Below are 25,494 nucleotides of genomic sequence, written 5' to 3' on the forward strand. Positions count from 1 at the left end.
CGCTAAAAGCATCCTAAATCCAAGAAATATTCCATTCGACACGCGAGTTGCGTTCACGTTTCGACTATAGGGAATTCCGATTCGCCCCGAGATAACTGGACACCTGAATACCAGGTGGACAACGCGACATCGATGCTTGTCTGGTTGCTCTCCGTTAAGGTGATCGAGTCTTTAAAAGTTGCCGATGAAACGTGCCTTCATGACTATCACCGTATAGATATATCGAACCTATCGCGGTCGGTTTACCATTTTGGAATTCGATGACTGCTCGAGGCGATAAACTCCGGTGAATTGATACTTGATACCCTTCGGTGGTTTATATTGTTGCATCGAATGCCGTTGTCTAATTGTACAGGTCACGTGGAATATTTCAAGTAAAACTCATACCCCGTCAGTGAATTACGTGCAGTATACTATAATTACTGCTGCCAAACCACCGAATAACGTCATCGACAGGTGGTAATCCTCCGATACGGAGACAGCGAACGAATTAATTGTTCAACGGTGAACGTTCCATTCTACCAGATTCGCGGTATTTCCTTGAATTTTTTTACCATTGTTGTTCTTACTCCGGCTGTTCATGTGGTGGGAGCGAAAGGCGGGTGAAGGTGAAACAGATGCAGCGCCTTCCAGTTCCTGGATCGGTATACTTTCCATTACCACGATACACGTTTTCATATAGGTATACCGAACGTTCTTGCAGAATTCTTTTGACGATCAGTTTGAAAAAAAGAGTCGTAACGAAATCTTTGACGAATTCTGAAAATATTGCATCCAATTTAGATTTCCGACGATATTCGTCATTCCTTACATCTACCGAGAGGTTATTTAAATTTGGTAACAGGATCGATCGTCATTTTATTGGCAATAATATTTACAAACAATGTACACCTTCGTAATACTCACTTGTTAACAAATATTTTCCTACAATTACAGTCGTGGAATTGCCAAATTATGTACATTTTTTTGGCTCTCTATACTATATTACATCTTTTGCACGCCTCTGAATATCAGGCTCATAGATTTACGATAACAGCAGAGCGTTTGTTGGGGCTTTTGCAATTTTTTACGACTCGATTCATCAGCAGTTCGCACAAGTTTGTTTTTTTTTCAATATTTTTTCTTTCTTCTTTTTCTTCCATTCAACTTATGGCACTAGAAAATCGCTCACTTCACACTAATTGTACCTGAGAAACAAATATAACTTAGGAAATAGCACACGTGTCTTTTTTTTATCACCGCGCGGAAACAGCTCGTCAGAATTATTTAATGGTTCGTTAGAAAATTTAAAAGTTTATTTTTGATTACCCTAAGAGTTCGTGAAAATTACATTTTAACGAGATCAAACTATGAACATTCGTCACCTCTTCGACGCTGACAACCAATCAGTTTTTATCAGATCGGCACCTTTTTCAGCGATCATAATAACGGGCGCGTTCGTATTGCCGCTGGAAATAGTGGGCATTATCGAGGCGTCGATTACGCGTAGGCCCTCAATGCCGTAGACTCTTAATCTTGGATCCACTACTGCGTTTCGGTCCCATTCCGGTCCCATTTTAGCCGTTCCAACGGGGTGATAAATGGTCATCGAAATGTGTCGGATCTGGCATTCCCAGTACGCGTCAGAGGCGAATTTCAAATGTTGACAGCCCGGAAGTTTGTTGCGATGAACTCTCGAGCCGAACTGTTTGAAGACCTTGGCCTCGCTCACCCGCATAGCGATTTTCACTCCCTCTACCAAAACCGCGACGTCGTACGGGTCCGCGAAGTAATTGGCGTCTATCACGGGCTTGTGAAAAGGATTAGAACTACGAAGACGCACCGTTCCTCGGGATCTTGGCCTCAGTAAAAGCGGCATTATGGTCCAAGCATCCTTGTTGGCGATTGGTTTGTAGACGGTGTCGTACACCTTGTCGGTCAGGCCGAATATCTTCCTGACTTGGGTGCCAGCGTCGGAATTAATGGAAGCCGGCGCCATGTGGAACTGAACGTCTGGCCAAGTTCCCGATTTGTTGGCGTATTTCGTGTTGACGAAAGCTAGTCCTTCGACGCCGCCCAACGTCGTCATCGGTCCCTTACCGTTCGCCAAGTAATGCATCGTTATGCCGACCGGTGAGAATCGATCCTGCACGATCGCCACCGGTTTGTCGATGAGAAATGTAAGGCCCCCCATGGCGACGTGATCCTGAAGATTATCGCCGACCCTCAAGTCCTTCAACAGCGGTATTCCGACGTGTCGCAGGTGCTCCTTCGGACCGATACCGGAGAGCATCAAGATTTGTGGCGTATTTATCGCCCCGGCCGACAGGATCACTTCCTTTCTCGCCCTTACCAGCTGCCTCTTTCCATCCCTGATGAATTCGACACCCACGGTTTTCAGGGAGACCGGATTGATGATGATCTTGGTAACGTGGGCGTTCATGGCCGTGTGTATGTTGTTTCGGAGTCTGACGGGTCGGAGGAAAGCCTTCGCCGTTGAACACCTCGATCCCCTTCTGATGGTTCCTTGGGCGATCATGAATCCAGTTTGGTGTTCCCCGTTGATATCTCTGTTCTCGTATCCGATCTCCGTTCCGGCTTCGACGAAAGCGACAACGAGCGGTGTTTTCCACGGCGCTTCTTGAACGGTGAGCAAACCCCCGGTACCGTGATAGGGACTCTTGGCAAGATACGGGTTACGATTGTCCTCTGATTTTTTGAAGTAATACAAAGCCTGATCGTAACCCCATCCGGTATTCCCCATCGATTCCCACAGATCGTAGTCGTGCTTGTTTCCCCTCACGTAGAGCATGTAGTTGAGGACACTCGATCCTCCGAGAACTTTTCCACGCGGCCAATTACATCTCGCACCTTTCATCGCCAAACAAGCTTTTCCAGTCGGTTCGGTCTTGTACTGCCAATCCAATTTCGTCAACTGGAGGTATGCGGATAACGAAGGTACGTCCGTTATTTCATTTTCATCCGGACCAGCCTCGAGGAGTAAAATTTTCCAATCCGTTATCTCCGACAATCTACTGGCCACCACCGCACCCGCTGAACCGCCACCGATTATCACGAAATCGTAAACAGGGTCCAGAGGGTATCGATTTATCGGTCGACTTTCTGGGTCAACAAGGTCATATCTGTAGTACGTGAGTCCGGCAATTAGTAATGGAATTAACCATAGCCCTGTACCGACCACTCCCACCGCTCCTTTTAACGCTGACGTTACCACGATCGCGCTGAAAACCATATTTTTCGCTTTTTTTTTCTATACCAATCTACTTTACGGTTACTATTCCTCGACAAATTCTATTATATCAGGGTTTTCGACGGTTTAATAACTGGAAATAGAAAAATACATCGCGTCCGTTCAAAACCGACTTTTACTCCAGCGTCACACTTCACTCTACTTACGTGGATATACTTTGAAACTTATATCTACTTTTCGATTCGCACTGATGTACTTCACTCCTAATAATATCGTTGGTTCTTCTTCCTCTTTTTTCTTCCAATATTTTATTTACACTTATTTTACACGCTTATCACAAAACAACTGTAGCACGTTGGTCATAAATCAATATCAGGTGGCCGTGCACGAAGCTTTTGGAGTCCCCGGCCACGAAGTACGCAATGCATTATATGACCTCCGCTTCAGATGGGACGTTTGCAGTAAGCAGCGAACTGAATTCTGAAAATGAAATGAAAAAAACAAAGATAAAGAAATGTTAACAAAAAGTTTGTACTTCTCACGGGTCTTTGATTTAATCAGCGTGACAAATTTCGCCTATGCATGCTATAGGGTGAGTCGTTCCAGACTCCGAGAGTGGGAGGAGCCTCGCTCGGTTTTCCTGGCCAGTCAACGCGCTGCACGCGAGAAAAATTGGAAGAATGAGGAAAGTCAACTAGAAAGAAAGCATGCTCAATGAATGAGGAAGTCCAGTCGAGGTCAAGCGCATGTCTTTCAAATCGAGCTCCTCTTAATATCGGAGTTTGGAAAAACTCATCCTTGGATTTGTTGTTACGGCCGTGATAACGTTTAACGGAGACAGTAATAATCTGGAGCAATATAGTTTCTACATTTCAAGGTATTATTAGAGTTACGGTGATACAGTTGGGTTGAGTATGAAAATTGCACCAATTTTACACAACTGCAATACTCAACCTCGTCCAAGGCACCTCTTACGCACGTAATATACGCGAATACGTTGCAGAGTGAAAGTTTGTGAGAAATAAAATAAAAGAAAATAAAAAGAGAAGAAAAAAAAAATATCTATCACCAAGTATCGCATTACATATCTACGCGCTTCGGCCGGTTGGTATATTCAAATTTCTCTCGTTTCACAGTCAATTGGGGAAAACAGATATTATTTTTTTTTTCCACACACAATACGTATGAGATGGCGGATCAATATCTACGATGTGTTGCAATGCAGTAGAATCTTGTATAACATGACGCGTTGAAAAATTGAAGCAAAAAAAAAACGTTTTTTTTTTTTTTGTGGCGCACCAAAAATAATACAAAATTTTAAAGGTGGGAAAGTGTTAATGAGAAGGGCCCGAAAGTACGACACTATAATAGTGCGTCGTCGTTTACTTTCCTATCGCGTGAGACAATTGAATTATGTATATTATATACATATATGTATTTACATGTGTGTACCCGCGGCGATGAAATTCCCACAGTTCGAAAGCGATCCGGTAATTAATTGGATTATAAATTCCGACCCTTCAGAAATATTTCTTGATCTGAGAAAAATAATTGAACTTTTTTTTTCTCAGACTCAAATGCAAAAATATCTACGCAGTTTGTACGGACGGAAAGAAAATGCGAAAGAAAGTAAAATTAATTGATATTATTCATATTTTTAGCTCGACGGAGACGATTTATGTTTTCCAAATTTGAATAACAAATAAATTAATTCTTTCTGATCGTTATTGGTATATTTGTTCTTTTTTGTTATGATATTTATTAAGAAATTCATACCGTAGATTTTACCCAGCGTCTCTGACGTTCGATAAGACTAACAATAAAATTTCAGCACTCATCCGCACAATGGTAATTTTTTATTTTTCATTTCGGCTAAATATTAATCATCCCAATAACAGGTCAGTCGAAGCTGAATGCCCGTCAGGGACCCCTTGCATCCTGGTGGGGGTAAATTTAATCGAGTATTCCGTCGAGGTAAAAAAGGAAGACAGCGGGAGGACGAATGACCCTAAAAAATTTCGAATTCCCAATCTCACATAACGTGACGTTTCACGAGGCACAAGACCTAACTGGACGTATGATCTTCAAAGTTTCACGCGTCGAATCGATCGACAATTCAGATCATCGGGTGATAATGGGAGAATGTCGTTAGATGAACCAATACATGCAATTTGCACGTACGCCGAACGGCTTCAAAAGCGTAGGCGGAAATTCACAACACCCCCACATATGTCCATGTAACATGGCAATCTCGTCTCCTGGGCTCAATTTCTTTGTGGTCGTGGTCATAGATAGTTGAACGTGTTCCGGTGATGGACGTCTACCGTTACATATGTATACTCTCATGGTTGTACGTGAGTCGAGTCGATTGTAAGTTTGCAGGTTTAATTTTTCCCTCACAATCAAACGGGTAGATTGAATAAACGAACGAACGGATGAACGAAGGAACGAATGAAATGGTGATCTCATAACGGCGAAAGGAGAAAGTATTTCACTCTCGCAGATACGACGACTATAGCTATACGCCTCTTCTTCTGTTTCTTCTTCTTTTTGTCTAAAAAAAGTCACGGTTACATTGCTCGGATTTTTTATCGCCGAATTCCCCGACTTGTAAATTATAGACGGTTTACACAGATGATCATTTGTGCCCGTACTCGAACACGACAATTCATATCGTAACCAATCGACGTAGCATACTTCTTATTATACTGCACGCTCGGTAAACATTCGTTTTTCTTTTCATTCGACTCGATCAAATTTAGTTCAATATAATCGCAATTTGACGTCACGCTCTTGCAGTTTCTTTCCTCATCTATAAAATTATAAATCACGTCTTCGTTTTCTTTATTTTTATTTTTTTTCTTCTTTTTATTCTATATACATACGTATATACGTGGCTATTACTTTTATGTGTTATTAGAATAGGAGATTTTCCTGCAGTTAATTTTATATCATCCAGCGAAGCTTTCTTATTCGCGTCGTTACCTGTGTTAAATTCGCCGGGAAACACGTGACCGGAAGTAGATTCTGCATCTTTGTTCTATTATGTATATCCACGCCGAAGCTTTGTAATTATTCGCATTTTACGAAGGCACGTAAGAACGGAGGATCATTATCGTCATCATTTTTTATCCAGTTTCTTTTCTCTCCCTCTTCATCTTGACCTAATAATAATTCACGTTTTAATCGCAGAAGAAAAGTAAGGTCATCTTTGAGTCATCGGCGCGTTCTTTTTAAATACTTCCTTTACAAAACGGGGTTAATATTCTTCGAGCAGAAAATTTTTCATATATATATATATTGTCAGAAGAAGTTGTGATGTGTAGCGCGAGATAAAAATGATAGAAAAAGAATGTGGAAATGAAATGAGTAGAAGAAAAAAAAAAATGTCGTCGGACTTGTTCGCGTATATATTTATTTAATTAATAGATGTGTATACGGCACATAATATTACTAATATTATACTTGAACTTTCTTCCTACTTTTCATCGCGTGGTGATTCATTTCATAGATTTTAATTAATGTTTCGTAATTATACGCGGAGATACGTAAGTAAGGTGCCTGTACGTGTAAAGTACACGCACACGCCTGTCTTTTTTGTTCCGTGATTAGATTTTATACACGCGGGTATATGCGCGATATAATTCACCACATGTATATTATATATATATTTTTTTATTTTCGTACAACTCGCATACGCAATCATATAGTATATGTCGAATGGAAAATGTCTCGTATGAAAATATGTGTGTGAAAAAAAGATGAAAAGAATTTGTGATTGAACGAAGAAGCGGATAAATAAAAGATAAGGAAATTCTATGTTTCTTTAGCACGCGGGCAGAGTTTAGATTAATTAATCGGAATCGTTGAAAAATAATTACTGAGAATCAGTATTGATTAGAAATAGAGATACGTTAATTTTCACATTGTGAAAAGTGAAAAATCTGCGACCGATATCCGTGTACATAAGTACAATGAAAACGACGATGTTTCCTTGTTCGATTTGATCGAACTTCACGTCGTTAATTAGCTGATTGGCTCGATCCTGAGTTCCACCGATAAACTAGAGCAAAGTATTCGAAGATTATATCGGACGTAGGTAGGCTTACAATTCGTGTATGAGCACGTATAAAAAGCTGAAGCATGAACACACTCACGACGTATAGGTTCTGAACTTCGTGTGATTTAAATACAATATGTCGAGGTGAAATTTTCTTGTCGTATCAAAGAACATACGTGTTCCCTGGTCGAGTGCATTATCCTACTATCCCAAGTTCGTGTACACCTCATTATCCATGTGCCAATTAAAACATCATCGTTATGCACGCGCACAGTTACCGGTTCATCGTACACTGCAGTGTGCTCAAAAAAAAAAAAAAAAATATACATTTTCAAGCAGTATTGCTGTTATAGCGAGATCATTTTCAAATCGTCATCACATTTTATTTCATCCTATTGATTATTCTTTGATTTGTTCATTCGTTTCTTTTTCTTTCCTTCCTATCTTTTTCTTCGTTCAATCGTCTGCTACGGAATTCAGATATTTTCGTGTATCAAGATTTTCTTAATTATTAATGATGTTAATTTTTCTTATGTTTCAGGTGAGAAATTACCTCGGAAATCACATATACCGACAGCTAGACCGTTTAGCTTATTTTTGTCTACATGTGTCTTACGAAATTAAAAAATGTGGATACCTTACAAACACGTATGTATTAATTTTAATTTTTGTCTCGCTAAATTAAATTGAATTATTTTTCGAAAATATATCATAGAAAACCTAGTGGGTTTTTTGTTTGTGATTTATCCACATCTTTTTCTCTTTTTCGATTATTAATAACTAAGTTTGCGATACCATATCCAGAGAAATTAAATATATATAGTTACATCTATACATCGCTTATTTACTAAAATTTTTATGTATTGAAAATATAACTTTTACTTTTTCAATGTATTGCAAAATTGAATTAAAGAAAGTCGCCGCGTGTTGAACGTTTCAAGAACGCGTGTGCCTAGGCGTCGTTAACTTCTTCTCCTGACTAATCACCTGAGAAATTGGGAGGATCTTGAATTCTTTAAAAATGAAAAAAAAAGAAGAAAAAAACCATGAATAAATCGAATTATTATTTCACTGTTACACTGCTTTCACTCTCTCTCTCTCTCTCTCTCTTTCTCGTCGAGTAAGCATGGGGGGGCGTTCTAAGGAAGAATTGGAAAAATATTATTAATGCTGAGAAAACACGTTATTCAATTTGTAATGTTATTTCGTGTATAAATTAAAGTAAAAAAAATTTGTTTTTTTTTTGCACCAACCATTTGACGACCTCATATTCTCTCGAATTATTTATTCAGATGAAACGAGAAAAAAACTCGCGAGAAAAATATTCGTGTCTCTATTAATTAATCTCGCGAATCGATCAAGTTCAATATCAAAGTGTGACCCAGTTGAAGTTATGTAGATATAAGGTGCGAACGAACGTTGCTTCGCGGAAACCATAACGATTAACAACTCGAGCGTGAAAGAGAATGTGCAAGATGAATCGGCCGTCATTGAGACATTATTCAGCTACTTTTTTTTATCTCCCTCGGTTATCGTATTTCTATATATAAAGCATCAACTGGATTATTAGTCGATTTTCATTTCTTCTCTGTTATAAATAGTCCGTAATAACTTTCACCGTGGGTAGATTGTACACACTGTTCAATGTTGTACGTACGAATGCTATCGAATTTAATAACCGTATTTTGTTCTTTGAATTAATTTTAGCTTAAATTTCATGAAAGTATTATAATTTTACAATTACGCGCTGTAAAATTTGGAATCGAGTTGTATAACACGTACATTACAACGATATGCGTTACGCTGACGATTGTCTAATTGACTCACCAATTTAACAATATTACAATAGCATCCACTTATGGTGTATTAATTAGTTGAACTACTTTCGAAATGATTTTGTTCCCCCCCAAGCAATTGAATAAAATAAATTCGAAGTCATTCAGACGTCATAATTTTGTTCTTTTTTTTTTACGGAGTTCAAATTGTTAATTTCGAATTACTTGTTAGTTCGAGGAAGTGAATTAAAATCAAGTTCGTTGAAAAGGTAAGTACTTAATCGTGAGAAAAAAATATCGATAATCACGCTTATTTTCACACTCTGTGACGTTTGATGCAAACTCGATAAATTTTTATGGCACATTTCAACCACGTCAGCGATATCCGAATGTGCAAGCCAGCAATTAGCATCGGGCTATTCGCGTACTGTTAACACTCGGCATTAGTTTTCGATCAGCGTCCAGAGGATGACCCGGTTTCTTGTTACATAAATGACAACACGTACATCATACGAATACCGTATCGAATCGCTCATCCCTTCTGACCAGTCAAGACTTTCGTTTTTCTTATGCCGTGATGGTTGTAACGTGGATAGTATAGGATGTTAGTTACGCAACGCTACCGGTATGCCAACTATACACACACAGTTATAAATAACCATCTCTCGCTGGTGATAATTGGATAGCAACGATATATTACGTACCGCATGTATATTATACGAATATATATGTACGGGCCATTCCACGTGAACCGGATCAGTCACCTCTCAGATATTTTTTTAATTTGGCATGTCGATTGTCCATGGGAAGTTAGATTTTTGTGCCAAAGGATTTTTGAATTAGTGCAAATTTCGATTTATTATGAACAATCGAAAAATTGAGAGGCGGTTTCTTTAAAAAATCATAACTTCGTCAAAAATGATGTGAGATTTAATTTTTTTTTTAAAATTTACGCGGATGAGGCTATAGATTTATGGAAAAAATAAATAGTGCCGAAAAAGTTTATTTATCATTTGTTTATTTGACAATGAATTTTTAAATGATTTTTAAAACACTGATGGATAGCACCGAAAAATTTAAAAAAAATGCTGACATATACTTTGAACTATACTACAGCCTGTGAATTAATTTCAGAGATGCGTTCGGCTTTGTTTTCGAGTAAAAAATCATCGAAGTTGGCGGCGCGCATGAATTCGAGCTCGTCGACGCCTATGCGCGTGATGACGCGCGTCGAGCGACAGAGATCCTATCTACTCTGTACGGACGCTACTTGGTGTACGCTCGACCGCGGTATTCACGAGTCATTTTCGCGATGATAGACACCGTTGAAAAATCTGGAAAAAATTCCATAGCTTCCCCATAACACGGCGAAGCCATAGAGTAAGTTTCAGAGATGTGTTATTTCTCGTTTTCGAGATATAGGGACGCATATGGCACTCCGCGCTTGCTACTTGGACATATTAAGCCACAATAATATCTCAAAAACGAGAAATAACACATCTCTGGAATTTACTCTATCGCTTTGCCGTGTTATGGGGAAGCTATGGAATTTTTTTCAGATTTTTAAACGGTGTCGATCATCGCGAAAATGACTCGTGAATTCCGCCGCCGAGTGTCTACCAAGTAGCGAGCATGGAAAGTCCCAATGCGTCCGGATATCTCGAAAACGAGAAATAACACATCTCTGGAACTTACTCTATGGCTTTGCCGTGTTATGGGGAAGCTATGGAATTTTTTTCAGATTTTTAAACGGTGTCGATCATCGCGAAAATGACTCGTGAATTCCGCCGCCGAGTGTCTACCAAGTAGCGAGCATGGAAAGTCCCAATGCGTCCGGATATCTCGAAAACGAGAAATAACACATCTCTGGAACTTACTCTATGGCTTTGCCGTGTTATGGGGAAGCTATGGAATTTTTTTCAGATTTTTAAACGGTGTCGATCATCGCGAAAATGACTCGTGAATTCCGCCGCCGAGTGTCTACCAAGTAGCGAGCATGGAAAGTCCCAATGCGTCCGGATATCTCGAAAACGAGAAATAACACATCTCTGGAACTTACTCTATGGCTTTGCCGTGTTATGGGGAAGCTATGGAATTTTTTTCAGATTTTTAAACGGTGTCGATCATCGCGAAAATGACTCGTGAATTCCGCCGCCGAGTGTCTACCAAGTAGCGAGCATGGAAAGTCCCAATGCGTCCGGATATCTCGAAAACGAGAAATAACACATCTCTGGAACTTACTCTATGGCTTTGCCGTGTTATGGGGAAGCTATGGAATTTTTTTCAGATTTTTAAACGGTGTCGATCATCGCGAAAATGACTCGTGAATACCGCGGTCGAGCGTACACCAAGTAGCGTCCGTACAGAGTAGATAGGATCTCTGTCGCTCGACGCGCGTCATCACGCGCATAGGCGTCGACGAGCTCGAATTCATGCGCGCCGCCAACTTCGATGATTTTTTACTCGAAAACAAAGCCGAACGCATCTCTGAAATTAATTCACAGGCTGTAGTATAGTTCAAAGTATATGTCAGCATTTTTTTAAAATTTTTCGGTGCTATCCATCAGTGTTTTAAAAATCATTTAAAAATTCATTGTCAAATAAACAAATGATAAATAAACTTTTTCGGCACCATTTATTTTTTTCATAAATCTATAGCCACATCCGCGTAAATTTAAAAAAAAAAATTGAATCTAACATTATTTTTGACGAAGTTATGATTTTTTAAACAAGCCGCCTCTCAATTTTTCGATTGTTCATAATAAATCGAAATTTGCACTAATTCAAAAATCCTTTGGCACAAAAATCTAACTCCCCATGGACAATCGACATGCCAAATTAAAAAAATATCTGAGAGGTGACTGATCCGGTTCACGTGGAATGGCCCGTACACATATATACCATATACTCTTACATTCGTAGTTATGCATAATATTATCTATTTGATTTTCTTTCAAACGAACTATCTTCACACCTCACGTGTGGAAATCGAATTTTACGAGAATCGCGTAAAACATTCGAAATTCGAAATCGTAACTTGTTATTCCCATCGTGAGAATGAATACCGGTAATCACCGCGAGCGTCCGATCGATCATATAATTAAGGAGTATTTACTGCAACAAGAACGGCATTTCCCGGAATTTCTTTTTCCTTATTTAATGCATTTACTCCGGGATCGTATACATGAAACCGAGACACATGATCGGAGATCACATCAAACAGGGATGTATTCGATTGACCGAAGAAACTAAAAACCAAATGAACAGATGAGATCAGTAGAGAAGAGAGATACGTTAATCACGTTCATCGTATTATTATGGCTACGATCATGATAACGTTGTTATTAAAACTTTACACACCTGCTCATGATCGTCGATCTTGAAAAGGAATTCCGTCAGGGGTTACGGACCAAGTTCACTCCGAATTTTGCCGCACTGCTCGTCCAACTAGAAGATTTCTTCTCTCTCAAATCTGGACATCGACTGACGTGTTATAGAAGAAAAAAACGAAAGAAAAGATTAGCCAATTTATTCATGATTATTATTACTCAATATCATCATTGTTATCGTTCGCAACACTTTCAGTTGGTTAAATTAATTTTGGGAGAAATTTCGTTGCGCAACGTTCCCTTGCGAAATTTTCAAACGTGTATGTTCGCCGTCCTCATGGTCTGCAGATCGTTTGGGACTGCCTGCTCCGAAATGGAGCGATATTCCGACAGATTTGAGCAGTGGTTCGTAAAAATGAAAACGAAGACAAAAGAGAAAAAAAAACAAAAAAAAAAAAAAAAACGCGAAGAGAATCAAAAAAAATCACTGATCGTAAATTAGACGTAGCAAAATTCAAACAACACCCGCGCACGGTATGTCGATCTGATTTTTATTTGTTCACCGTTTCGAAAAATATGTGTTTTAAGATTTTTGCAATCGTAGTACGTTGGATCCAACTGACCTTGTTCTTGATCGTCACCGTGCATCGTCCTGTTATCGAAGGACGCGGGGAAACAACCGAGAATCAAATGAATCGAACGATCGATGAGGAAACTGCAAGAATCCGTTATAAATCCTTCCTTCCTGTTCAGCTTAGTTAAATGTATAGTTTGGAACTGTTCAACTCACGGAACGACACTGTCTCGCCTCTCCTTTACCGCTGTCAGCCAGAGCACTCGAGGTTTGCTTCGATAGTGAAAGTGTTTCTCCTGATGCGGATTACGAAGAGTTCACATTTATGACCACGGCACCAAACTCCTCTGCACCTTAACTCAACTATACACGTTATCACACATACCTATACTCTCGCGTGGGTTTGGACGTGGTGACCAAATCTTCGAGCGACGAGGTGTAGAGAATGCGCGTTAATTTTTTTGTTTCACATATCTTTTTCTCAATATTCCATTATCACGTCCAACTCCGCGAGATGCGATATCGCAGGCTAGTTTTCTGACGATATTCTCAAAAAAGTTTCCATTTTTTGTTTCCCCCCCCCCCCATGTTCAATCCTTGTTCATCGATAATCATTCCAAGGATTCTAACTGGACGTGGGCGAAAATTTTCAATTAGCTTATTTTCGTCGCAGAAATATTTGAAAATATCGTTGCGTAACGTTGTTTGTGTCGTTACGTAACAGCGAAAGGAATTTCAGGTTCATGTAATTAATAATGGCTCAATCTCATGATATACTGTCGCACTATGTCATCGATGAATTTGCAATAGTCCTGTCATTATACGGGAATTTTTCAATGAATTTTTTTCCATCAGTCCCGATCAACGAATTCACATATAAATATAGTTTCTGCACGTGTGACAGGTAGGCGTAGGCGTGAAGGATGTGAAATTTGTAAAGTTGCAAATAAAACGGAGCAAAGAAAACAAAGTTGCCCTTGATTTCACCTCGACAAGGGCGTTTGTAACGAGATTCCGCAATTCTATGCATCAAGTTTTTTTCATCCCTCCGAGCTCTGAAATTCTTGTACGGGTGAATTTTACCGTTACTTCTATGTAACTGATTTTGAGTTTATCAATGTTAGTTTCATCTGTACAGAAACGTTGCCATTGTGAAAAAAATTTATCATCAGTAAAATAAACTCCTTTGATGAATTCGCAAGTTTTATACGTATATAAGCATTTTGCTTACAACGTACGTACATATCGGGCGATAAATATTGATAGAAAAGAAAAAAAAAGCAAAAAGAAACGCATATAAGGCGCACCTAAATTAACGTTTGTCGGATAAATTTGCGTTGTCCACAAATATTAATTTATGACATATTTGTTCCCGTCGTAACAAACTTTCTTCGGATTCGGGTTTGTGAATTTTTTCCTTCTCTTTTTTCTCTTTTTTTTTCCCTCATACTCACGTAATATATCTATACTCGCTGCTTTCTGTCGCGTCATTCCGCTGGACGTTTTAAACGCATGTGGTAAAAGCTTAAATTTACATTAAGAATTTGTTCGGAACAAATTTATATATACGAGGCATACACTTACGCACGTACGTTTTACGCGTATTATATTTAAGAAACAATTTTATTTTGTTCTTTTCTCTTCAATCATTTTGTAAAGGTGTCAGTTTTCCAATGCGCGACAGACTGGGGTAACTCATTGAGATAAAATAAAATAAATGAAATTCCCATTCGAAATCCCACGGTAGGTACTCCACATATCGCCCTAGCGATTTTAACTTTTTTATTTCCTTGATTTGTGGGGTAGGTACCCCATTTATTTGTCCTTCGTGTACCGGAGCAATTATTGGATGGCGGTGTGATTTTTTAATTAAAATTCAACGTCCCCGCAAAGTTTCGGCTGTGGTTACTTCTTGAGATTGTTGGCGAGAATCTTTGAAATGTAGTAATGAGATTTCTTTCTCGCGAAGAAGGCAAATCAGCTGCAGCCTCTGTAGATTTTATCGATTATAACAGATGAAATGAATACCTGGTAAATAACGAGTACAATTCTATCGGTGTTTCCGACCTTATACTTGACTCGAAGGCGCCGTGGAAATGGCGACCACCGCGCCGTGACGGCGCCCCTCATTCGCGGTTATTATTCAGCTGTACCCAACAATAAGCTGGGTGTTAACCAGTTTCTGGATATTTACTCGATATTCAAGGCATTTACTTCCGTGGTTTGCTCGTCCGACCGTGGACATCAGCCCGCATATAACCGCAGCCAAATTATTGTCATTAATTTTTCAATAATTTCTTTTTACGAGATTCGTAACTTCGGGAATCAAAGTTGGAAGAGGAAATCAATGGTGAATAAATCTCGGTCTCGCGTCCTTCGTAAAACCCCTTGAGTAAGTGTAACGGAAGCGTTGCAACAGTTCTCGGACACCCGTGATTCGTCTTCGGAGTCAAGGCCGTCGCAAGACAGGAAGGTTGTTCAACTTTGGATATTAAACGGTGGGCATTGGGCAGCAGCAGCATTTTAATCTAGCCTTGTGCTTGTGGGGTACACGTATATCTCTGCTCCTGGCTTCGCTGTTGCTTCTGTTACTACTTCGTCGTCTACATATTATTCTACTCGAGTTTCCCTGCGGGGATCCCGCGTGTATTTTGTGAACGTGTATACGCGTCGTACGACGATCCGCTATTTTTAGGCTCGGAAACCGGAACGATAAGGTCAACGTGCGTCGTTATTGATTTATCCATTTTCACGGAAGTCGTGCGTGTATATGGTTCATTTGTGTGTGCACATTACGTATCGTATGCTCCATCATACTTCGCCGGATTTAGGTCGACAGAAATTTATTAAATGCATAAATTGGCCGTACAAAGTATTGCGGTATGCGGTAGTTTGAAAAAAGTATTAAATTTTACTTACCCCTACGCACCGTTTTTTTTTCGTTTAAAAAACCATTCGTTCGTTTCTTTTTTTTTTTTTTTTCTCTTTTACTAGTTTTTGATTCCGCACGCATGGGCTTCCCGGTATTTCCCCAATTTATATGCATAATTGACATGCGAACGATATATTTTTTTTCCTCTCCATTTTCAGTACAGAGTAACGATGAGGTAAATTTTTCTCCTGGATTATAACATTGAGTTTATATGACGTGGAAGTTTTCAGCAGCCCTTGGCACGTGATACAGTTTCCGCGTAAAATTCTGCAGGCAATTTAGAGATAGCACCACTTCATAATTGGTAGTAGTTTTAGACAGGTATAATCGTTAAGGCTAATCTTGAATTGATATCGTACTTTGTATAAGGTGGGATTATGTGATGGACACGCGATGTTCGAAATGCAGACATGAGTATAAATACATCCGAAAGCTTCGCGTCCTTGCCTACTAATTATCCTACGTGCAAAACTCACGTATTTAAATTCAAACTGCTACGTAATAACTTGCCCAAGACTCCAAAACTTATTACAACCTGCGAAATGAAAGTTGTATGCATGTATGTATACGTGTGTATATATATTATAAATTTCACGTACGTACAGCGTGTTATAAGTATACATACCTACCCTTGCGTATCGGGAATCGATATATGTGAGAACATTCCAGACATACATTTTTTCGTAGGTGTCCTAAAATCTCATTTTTTTTTTGTCGAACGATTTTTCAGCTAAATTTGCTCATGTATAGTTGGCCGAAAATCGAACAGCGTAATCGTCATTTTTGTGAACGAAATAATATACGTTAGAAACGTATTGGTATTCCATCATTGACCCTACAGCGTAACACGTAACGCGACGTATAGCACGTATGCGGTCTGAATGCGTGGTGGAAAAAATAGAATTGATTGAAAAAAAAAACAAATGGCAAACTTTCTCTCATTTATTCAGATTTGTCTAATTCCAAGTTATGTAAAACAACACCTACAAAAAATATTGCGATTATTGACTCTGGAATCTAAAAAAAAATCTATCTTAGTATTTTCTACTGTTCCATGATATATGTATTTTGACGTACGTGGGGTAAATGAATGAACTTGGAATGAAAATTTGTTCACAACAATATAACATTGTATTTTTTCCTTATCATACACCTAGATGTCATGTACAGAGTATTTACAGTAGTAGAGCTTGACGCTATCAATGTTTCTAATAATACATATTATTCAATAGTATGCATTTTTATGTACATTATGTGTACCTCCTCTTTTTGTTCTATATTGATCTATTTTTTATTTCCTTATTTTATAGTTTGACAACAGGAATTACACAATAAATGGCACGTCTAAATTATAAACTAAAATTACATGGTATTACATGCGAATACCGTTTACTATGGATTAAATTATAAATCTCTCCTGAAACTCTACAAGGTATAAAGTTTTAATTACAGATAGGGGGAAAAAGAACTACGAAAATCATGCGCAGCGTACGTAAATTACTACACAAACATTATACCTATAGTCGCATCTTTTTCGATTTGAAAATTACTTTTTTTTGATTAAGTTTCGATGAGTTCTTGAAGAAATTATCGATTCGTTGAGCGGTTTTAAAACTTCGCAGATGTGCCGCTTCTACAACATCAGTCCTATACCTACGCATTTTTTGACAATGTATTTACAAAATGATAAGAATACTTTGAAAGTAGCTTCGATCGACCTGAAATGTTTTTTGGTTTCGGGTGACAGGTTTGCGCAATGTCAGACACGATTGAAAAATCTCGTCCCGTTACCTCCCTGTATTTCTCTTCTTGATTTTCCAGTCTTCCTTGATCATGTCACTAGCCTTCTCTCCGATCATGATTATCGGAGCGTTGGGGTTTCCGCTAACGATAGCCGGCATTATCGAACCGTCGACTACCCGGAGTCCCTGGACGCCGTACACCCTTAATCTGGGGTCAACTACTGCCGTCGGATCTCCGGCGGGTCCCATTTTGCAAGTACTGGTCGGATGGTAAATGGTGAACGTAAAATGTCTTATAGAACATTCCCAGTATTCGTAAGAATCGAAAGGATAACGCTGGCAGCCAGGTATCGGTATTGTGTGAGGACGAGAACCGAATCTCTGGAATGTTGTCGTGTTAGAAATTTCCATGGCGATACGAATCGCTTCGACTAGTACGTCGATGTCCTCTTTATGCGTGAAATAGTTCGGATTTATGTCGGGATATACCAGAGGGTCTTTGCTCTTCAGGCGTATCCATCCGGAGCTTTTCGGCCTGAGCAAAAGCGGTAGGATAGTCCATGTTTCGGATGAAACCAGGGGTTTGTAAACTGTGTTATAAACACTGTCCCTCAGTCCTAAGATTTTCCGAATTTGGTCACCACCATCGGAATTAATGGAACTCGGAGCGAAGTGGAATTGCACGTCCGGATAGTTGGCGGACTTGTCCGCGTATTTTGAATTCACAAAAGCGAGACCTTCGACTCCCAATGTGGTCATGGGACCCCTTTCGTTGATTATATAGTCCATGGCGACTGGAAGGGTTTGGAAACGATCCTTTTTCAAAGTCACCGGTTCGTTCACTATGAAAGTCAGACCTCCGAGTCCGACGTGGTCTTGGAGATTATCGCCAACTCGGAGATTCGATAATACCGGTATTCCCATTTGCTCGAGATGTTCTTTCGGGCCGATTCCGGAAACCATCAGAAGTTGAGGCGAACCGATCGCGCCCGAAGAACTTATTATCTCTCGACGTACTCTGATCACCTTCTTCGTACCATCTCGGATGTACTCTACGCCGATCGCTCGCTTGTTCTTGTTGAATATTATCCGTGTGGCGTGCGCGTTCATAGCAATGTGGAGATTTCTACGATTTCTTACCGGCCGAAGGAACGCTTTCGCCGTTGAACATCGGCTGCCCCTCCTCAACGTACCTTGTGACAACATGAATCCCGTTTGGTTCGCCCCATTGATGTCACGATTCTCGTATCCCAATTCCATTCCCGCCTTGACAAATGCCACCGACAACGGTGTCCTCCACGGTGATTCTTGAACCGTCAGGTAACCGCCCGTACCATGATAAGGTGTCCTCGCCAAATAGGGATTACGATTGTCCTCCGATTTTATGAAGTACGGAAGTACCTCGTCGTAACTCCATCCTACGTTTCCAAGGCTGGCCCAACCGTCGTAGTCCAGTCTGAAATGTGAATATGAAATAAATGGAGAAATGGATATCTAATGCCGATGATACTCGAATAGATTAGCGTTCAATGAACCTATGAGCTATCGATATCATTCATTTCCGATACCGACGAAGCCCTGGCTTTCGATATCCCACTTGATCGAATCTCGACGATTTACCTGTTGCCCCGTACGTAGAGCATGGCGTTCAACACGCTGCTACCCCCAAGAACTTTCCCCCGAGGCCAATTGCAACGATCTCCGGTCATTGCTAAGCAATACGGCGACGATCCCGGGGGTGATGTTTGATATTTCCAGTCAAATTCGGAAAGTTGCGTGTACCCAGCCAGCGCTGGGATATCCGAAATCTCATTTTCGTCACCTCCAGCCTCCAAAAGTAAGATATTCCAGTTTGAAACTTCAGATAATCTGGAAGCAACCACGGCACCGGCACTCCCACCACCGATCACAATGAAATCGTACATGGGCCGCAGCTGTAACAGAACAAACAATTTCTTTCACTCCCTGCTTGGATACTGGCATCATGCTTTGAAATTTTGCTTTTTCTCTTAGGTAATCCAACGTTGAAACGAACGAATTCCTACTCGGCACTTTATGGTCCCCACGGTGCACCTAGTTTCTTGCCACTATTAGCTCGCTACGTACTGGCAATACTAACAGGTCACAATCTAGATAAAGTTTTATCTTTCCGACTCCGGAGTAAGGAACGTTCATGGCAGTTGCGATGAGTAAGACGAACAGAGTCGATCTTTCTGTTTTCCCTTTCAAATTTGTAATCACTCATGACCCAAAAATCAGCACATGACAGATTCAGTTACTGCCGATCGTATGATACGCGAGTGCGTTTTATTATTTTTCTCTCAATCGAAATCATTACCATAATCACGTTTTCTGTTCTGACTTATTGTTTCAATTTTCTTTTGTGTTTCGTTTCTTGATTGAGTGTGATTGATCGGGAATTTTATGACGAATAGTAGGAGTGCGCGTAATAGTGCAAATTTGTCAACATGATTGAGCAATTATTGATTTTAATGGACCGGCCAGTTCTTGATATGAGATTACAACATATATAACCCAGTCCGGTGACATGCAGTTTGGAAAGTGAAACCCGGCTGTATTCGACAAGGACTCTCGCGTTTTCAGGTAATACAACATTCGTTTATTCGAAATCTTAATTCATCTTTTTATATTACACTTTTTTTTTACATTCAAATGTAATACTCTTACATCATAGCGGTATAATGGCACTTCGTCCGAATGACATACTAGGTATTCCATTTACTACAATACGGTCAGAAGTTGTTGGATACAAGGGGGACATCATAAATAAATGAATAATTAATCAAGTGGGGTACTTGCAGCAATAAAATTTTTTTTTTTTGTCAAAAATCATATAAGATATCTAAAAATTGTCGATTGTGATTGTTTTTTACTCGTTCACTGTTCAACATTTTTTTCCTATTATTTTTGTAATTCAAGTTTAAAATCAAAAAATGACATGCTCTTTTGTTGACTTGAAATTGAAGTTGAGTAGCTAGCAGCGTAGCGCTTTGTTGTGAGACGTCACCTTCGGGGCCGAGCAGAGGTGACGCCCCACAACAAACCGCGCACTCGTGGCTACCTCACTCCAGCTAAGCTCGGGCTCCCTCGTAGACCGAGAAATTCGAATATTCCGATCCATACATGGATTGCGACGAATCAAAGTGGGTCTACGACTGAAACCAATCGATATGTCTTAATTTTTCTGCTCCCAACAGCGAATAATCGATGATTACTCGATCGACTGCATGAGTTGATGATTTTGGCTTTCAGATTTGGATTCCTGAGCTGATTATATGTGAGATTACTCTTGAAGAACCAAAATAAAATTCGATTTTTAAACAAAAAATAAATCATTGTTTTAGTTGGGTTTATTATGCTTTTCTGACGTATTTTGATCTCGGGAATCCGAATCTGGAAGAAAAATTGATCCATCTCTAAAATTGACCGAGTTATCGCCAATTTTCAGCTTTTTGGGGTCAAAAATAAAAAATTGATTTTTTAGTCTATCTTAACGTAATTTGAGCTCAGGAATCTGAATCTGGAAGAAAAATTGACCTATCTGCAAAAATGACCGAGTTATCTCTATTTTTTCGCATTTTTTCGCATAAAAATGGAGATATCTCGAAGGGAAAAAATCGTAGCTCAATTTGGACAACGGATTCGTGTTCCTGAGGTCAAAATACATAAGAAAAGTGCCATACGATCAATTTTTAAAAATAAAAATTTTTGGCCAAAATTTGAGATTTTTCCAAGGGGTACCCCTTACGATTTTTTCAAATTTTGGCCAAAAATTTTTATTTTTTAAAATCGATCGTATGGCACTTTTCTTATGTATTTTGACCTCAGGAACACGAATCTGTTGTCTAAATTGAGCTACGATTTTTTCCCTTCGAGATATCCTCAAATTTATGCAAAAAAAAGCGAAAAATTGGCGATAACTCGGTCAATTTTAGAGATGGATCAATTTTTCTTTCAGATTCGGCTTCCTGAGGTCAAAATACGTCAGAAAAGTGTATTAAACCCAATTAAAAACATGATTTATTTTTTGCTCAAAAATCGAATTTGTTTTTGGTTCTTTAAGAGTAATCTCACATATAACCAGCTCAGGAATCCAAATCTGGAAGCCAAAATCATCTACACATGCAATCGATCGAGTAATCATCGATTATTCGGTGTTGGAAGCAGAAAAATTATAAGACATATCAATTGGTTTTAGTCGTAGACCCACTTTGATTCGTCGCAATCCATGTATGGATCGAAATATTCGAATTTCTCGGTCTATATAGAAAAAATTTCTCGATCGGAATAGAAAAATACAATGCAAACTAATGAGTTTTATTTGAAAAACAAAAGTTGGGCCTCACCTGGCACGGCAGAAGCGCCGAATCCAAAAACCGATTTGGAACACCCTGTTTCCTTATTCTACCGCTTTAAAGAAGTTTAAGTTTAAGTAAGTTTTCAAAGGTTTTCTACCGAAAATGTTCTAGTTCACCAATACGATCTGATAACAGTTCTTTTTGTCTCTGTTCTTATTTCTGTGCTAACGGTCTGAAATATCGAGTGAACAAAAGTTCAGTGAAAATATCTGTAATATCGTGTCAAGGACTGACAACAAATCACATCTGTCCTTATTATTACGTGTGAAAATTATGACGGTTATTGTTTATGCAAATATTACAGTGACAGTTGTGTACGTATAGTTCGCCTTAGCTGTACACTTATTCGAAATTAGAGATGTGTTACAAGATTATTAACTTTCATATTTCGTGCGTACTGCCCGCATGCGGCTCATTCTTGGGCAACGAAAGAAATCTCTGTATCCCGTTATTGTCTTGATACGTCGCTCCATATATTTTCCGCGCTGGATATGTGTAATATCTTTTTCCCACGATGTTTCGCGTGTTTTACGGAATAACGCAAAAGTCACCTGGGTTATTTTCACCGAATGAAAGAACGATGGGGTATTACGACGGTGGAAAGATTTGAGTGTGCTGACCTGTCTCGCGCTCGTTGGGTGTCCTTCCGGGTCGACATTGTTGTATCGAAAAATGCCTAGCCCGACTGCGATGAGAGGAACGACGCTCAATCCCAAAAGAGACGTTGATCCGGCAAGTGTAGCCAAACCGAAGGACATTTTTCGTTAGGAATTAAATCCGGACTGTGAAGCGCGTCGTTCATTCGACTCGTAAGATCATTCTCGAAACGGAGAACGTTGTAGAGTTGATTTGAAAACTTCTTGTCGATGTCCTGTGAATGAAATGAATCGTGACAAACGTACAGAAACCGATCAACCTTTTTTTCATTAATATTGTCAATTTTCGTGATTAATTTTTACTGATTGACGAACTTGGTTTCATTCGATTAACTGCATGCAATAAAAGGTGAATAGTTGATCATTCGTACCATCGGTAAAAACGCAATTGACAATGAAATTCATTTATTCTCTAGAGATATTTCACGTTATAACTCACCTATTTAACGGATTGATGTTCGCTTTCACTGGGAATCATGGATGTCGTCACGTAGAGAGTCCAAAAATTTATCAGATAAATTTATTCGTTTTATGAATTTATTTTATTTTTCATCGACGATCAATGATTATAATAGTATTTGGAAAAAAAAAAAAAAAGATTTGGTCAGCTATTATGTGATCTGATATGACTTTCTTCTTTTTGAATTGCAAATCCAGCTATTCATCGATCGTTCTCCGCTCGGAGCAAAAATCCATTTGCATACGTGTATACAGCGCCTAGAGGCTTTGAGGAAACTGAAAAAAAGTAAGGAAATATATATATATATAATTTAATCATTGAAATTACGTAGGTGGATATTTATATCAAACCGCCGCATTTCACGTGCGGTCTACTGCAGTAGCTAGGTACAGGATTATAATCCCACGCGGTTTATGTACTCCACTAAAAATTTCCCACATTTCGTTTTGTTTATTTCACTATACTAGGTCAACGACACTCTCTGTCGATTACTCATCTGATTTTCACGATCTGATTATTTTATAATCGAGTCGAAAAAAACCCAAAAAAAAAGAAAAAAAAAACCAATGAATATGGAAACGATTGTACAAATCGAAAAAAAGAAAAAAAAAAAAACCAATTACCAAGTAGACGGAAATTAGATATATTAGATAAAAATTGACGCGATTTGAAAGATGAATAAATAAATGGAAAAAGCTAATGCCTAATAAGGTGATTGTGTTCGATCTTTGAGATTTTTTGGTCCCTGGCGCGTCGTTTTTTTTTTTATTATACCTGATCACTTAAAAACTCACTCGCACTTTTTCTTCAGTAGGTCACATATCTTCGTGGATTAGAATAAAAATAAATAGAACAGTTCTCAGTTTGGTTGATCGACAACAAATCGCGAATACAAAGTGACGCCGGTTGAAGTCGAACTCTCCTCACGGTGAATGCCAGGAGTGAAACTTGTCGGCTCCCCACTTCGGCCACCTTCACCGCAGCGTTAAGTCGTTATTCGACAAGTTTTCGATTCTAAAACATTTACCTGATCTCTCTATTATTCCTTTTTCTTCTCCTCTTCCTCTTTCTCTTCCTCTTCCCCTTCATCTTCATCTATTCCGTATTCTCCTCCTATGCTTCACCAAGTATCTCGTTGGATTCGGGACACCATACGTGACTACGTGCAGGTGTGGCGTGACGCTTCCTCGTTTTCTTTTATCGCCCTATGCCAGAAAATTTCAAGTTATGGCAGTTCTTTATTTTATTTAAGGGCCGCGCGAGTAGTCTATGTTGTTCGTAGTTTTATATTCTCGTTAAATTTCACGCTTTTACGAATTAATATTTATCGGCCATCTCGAAGTAACTATAGATACGCTATTACTCAATTCCAGTCTTACAATACCACGGCTAACGAGAACATATTTTCATTTTTACATTTTATTTCTCAGTGAAATTTACAGCTCATTTTGCGGTTAAATTCTCGAAATAACTCGCTGTACATAGGTATAGGCTAATTGAACGGACGGATTCACCTGTATTATATGATATCTTCAATCAATTATTATAAAATTATCTGCGGGCAATTGATTGAGACAAAATCGTAGGCTGCTTTCGAGAAATACGTTGTAGCATACGTGCGTCGGCTCGGGTTTTAAGGCAGAGTTTGGACGTCCGAATTGAACTTTCTATACACATGTGTACGTGAACCGCAGGATGGAGGAATCAAGTCTCTCCAGCTTTTTCCTGCTCTCTTCTTTTCGTACTCTTTCCATATCGGTGCGGGATTTTTTCTCCTTCTTACGCCTCTCGGATACACCGCGCCTCTCGTTTTATTGTACATCTTGTCTGCGACCGCGAGCCAGGGTCAACTTCGTGACCAACTTACGAGTTTTCCAGAAGAACGACTTCATCATCTTCTCGTTGTACGCGCAACCACGAATCTCTTCGTATCGGATCATTCGGCTGTGCAGGAACAACCTTGAAGAATCACTAATTTTAGAACCATTTTTTCGAAATCATTCTTTTAAACTAATGGCCCTTTTTTTTATTTTGTGTCTCAAGAGTTTCAAGGTCACGGCTACCTATCTCGTGCACATATACCTACCTCATATACCTACGTGAGTGACACGCTCCGCAGATCAACGAAGGTATCGCATTGAAGAAAGAAGATTTTCGCAGCGTAAAAAATTCTTCCCAGCTAAAAAATGAATTCGAAATTTCTCAATAGCGCGTACGAATGATTCACAGCCCTTCCTCACCTTTATACCGACGAATCAATCGGTGAGAAGAGGAATGATTATAAAGAAAAAGAAATCAAAATAATTGTTCAGGCGATCGTGATGAATTTTATTACCATACCGAAGTTCAGGGCGAGTGCCTATGGAACGTTTCGAATGGTTTCGAGTTTGTGTCGAG

General features: G+C 39.2%; 3 protein-coding genes across 8 annotated transcripts in view; 1 reads left to right on the forward strand and 2 right to left on the reverse strand.

Annotated features, from left to right (window-relative positions):
* The window catches only part of LOC105683396 (flotillin-2), a 135,377-nt gene that overhangs the window by 42,382 nt on the left and 67,501 nt on the right, over positions 1-25,494 (forward strand). The gene's annotated exons all lie outside the window — the stretch shown is intronic.
* LOC110116832 (glucose dehydrogenase [FAD, quinone]) lies at positions 839-13,306 on the reverse strand. 3 transcript variants are annotated; one of them, XM_048649743.1, is made up of 4 exons: positions 13,145-13,303; positions 12,978-13,069; positions 12,386-12,508; positions 839-3,670 (listed from the first exon to the last, which is right to left on the reverse strand). In XM_048649743.1, the coding sequence occupies exon 4, from the start codon at positions 3,230-3,232 to the stop codon at positions 1,361-1,363; it is 1,872 nt and encodes a 623-aa protein (XP_048505700.1). In that variant the 5' UTR covers positions 3,233-3,670; positions 12,386-12,508; positions 12,978-13,069; positions 13,145-13,303; the 3' UTR covers positions 839-1,360. The 3 variants fall into 3 exon arrangements, with proteins under 3 accessions (XP_048505700.1, XP_048505699.1, XP_048505701.1); XM_048649742.1 differs by having other exon boundaries at positions 12,978-13,306; XM_048649744.1 differs by lacking the exon at positions 12,978-13,069.
* LOC105693957 (glucose dehydrogenase [FAD, quinone]-like) lies at positions 16,969-24,020 on the reverse strand. Of its 3 annotated transcripts, none has more exons than XM_048649746.1 (5): positions 23,892-24,020; positions 23,077-23,372; positions 22,602-22,852; positions 19,223-19,536; positions 16,969-19,058 (listed from the first exon to the last, which is right to left on the reverse strand). In XM_048649746.1, the coding sequence occupies exons 3-5, from the start codon at positions 22,737-22,739 to the stop codon at positions 17,648-17,650; spliced, it is 1,863 nt and encodes a 620-aa protein (XP_048505703.1). In that variant the 5' UTR covers positions 22,740-22,852; positions 23,077-23,372; positions 23,892-24,020; the 3' UTR covers positions 16,969-17,647. The 3 variants fall into 3 exon arrangements, with proteins under 3 accessions (XP_048505703.1, XP_048505704.1, XP_048505705.1); XM_048649747.1 differs by having other exon boundaries at positions 23,872-24,009; XM_048649748.1 differs by lacking the exons at positions 22,602-22,852; positions 23,077-23,372; positions 23,892-24,020 and adding an exon at positions 19,648-20,127.

This window comes from Athalia rosae, chromosome 2, assembly GCF_917208135.1.
Source record: "Athalia rosae chromosome 2, iyAthRosa1.1, whole genome shotgun sequence".
NCBI classification, from domain to species: Eukaryota; Metazoa; Arthropoda; class Insecta; order Hymenoptera; family Athaliidae; genus Athalia; species Athalia rosae.

What these genes read in the sequence shown, in the direction of transcription:
- LOC110116832 (XM_048649742.1), bottom strand. Translation starts at nt 3,232, where the DNA reads ATGGTTTTCAGCGCGATCGTGGTAACGTCAGCGTTAAAAGGAGCGGTG.
- LOC105693957 (XM_048649746.1), bottom strand. Translation starts at nt 22,739, where the DNA reads ATGTCCTTCGGTTTGGCTACACTTGCCGGATCAACGTCTCTTTTGGGA. An exon ending in ACCCAACGAGCGCGAGACAG is followed by an intron (nt 19,537 to 22,601) that starts GTCAGCACACTC and finishes GTTCTGTTACAG; the next exon opens with CTGCGGCCCATGTACGATTT. An exon ending in CTCTACGTACGGGGCAACAG is followed by an intron (nt 19,059 to 19,222) that starts GTAAATCGTCGA and finishes TTCACATTTCAG; the next exon opens with ACTGGACTACGACGGTTGGG.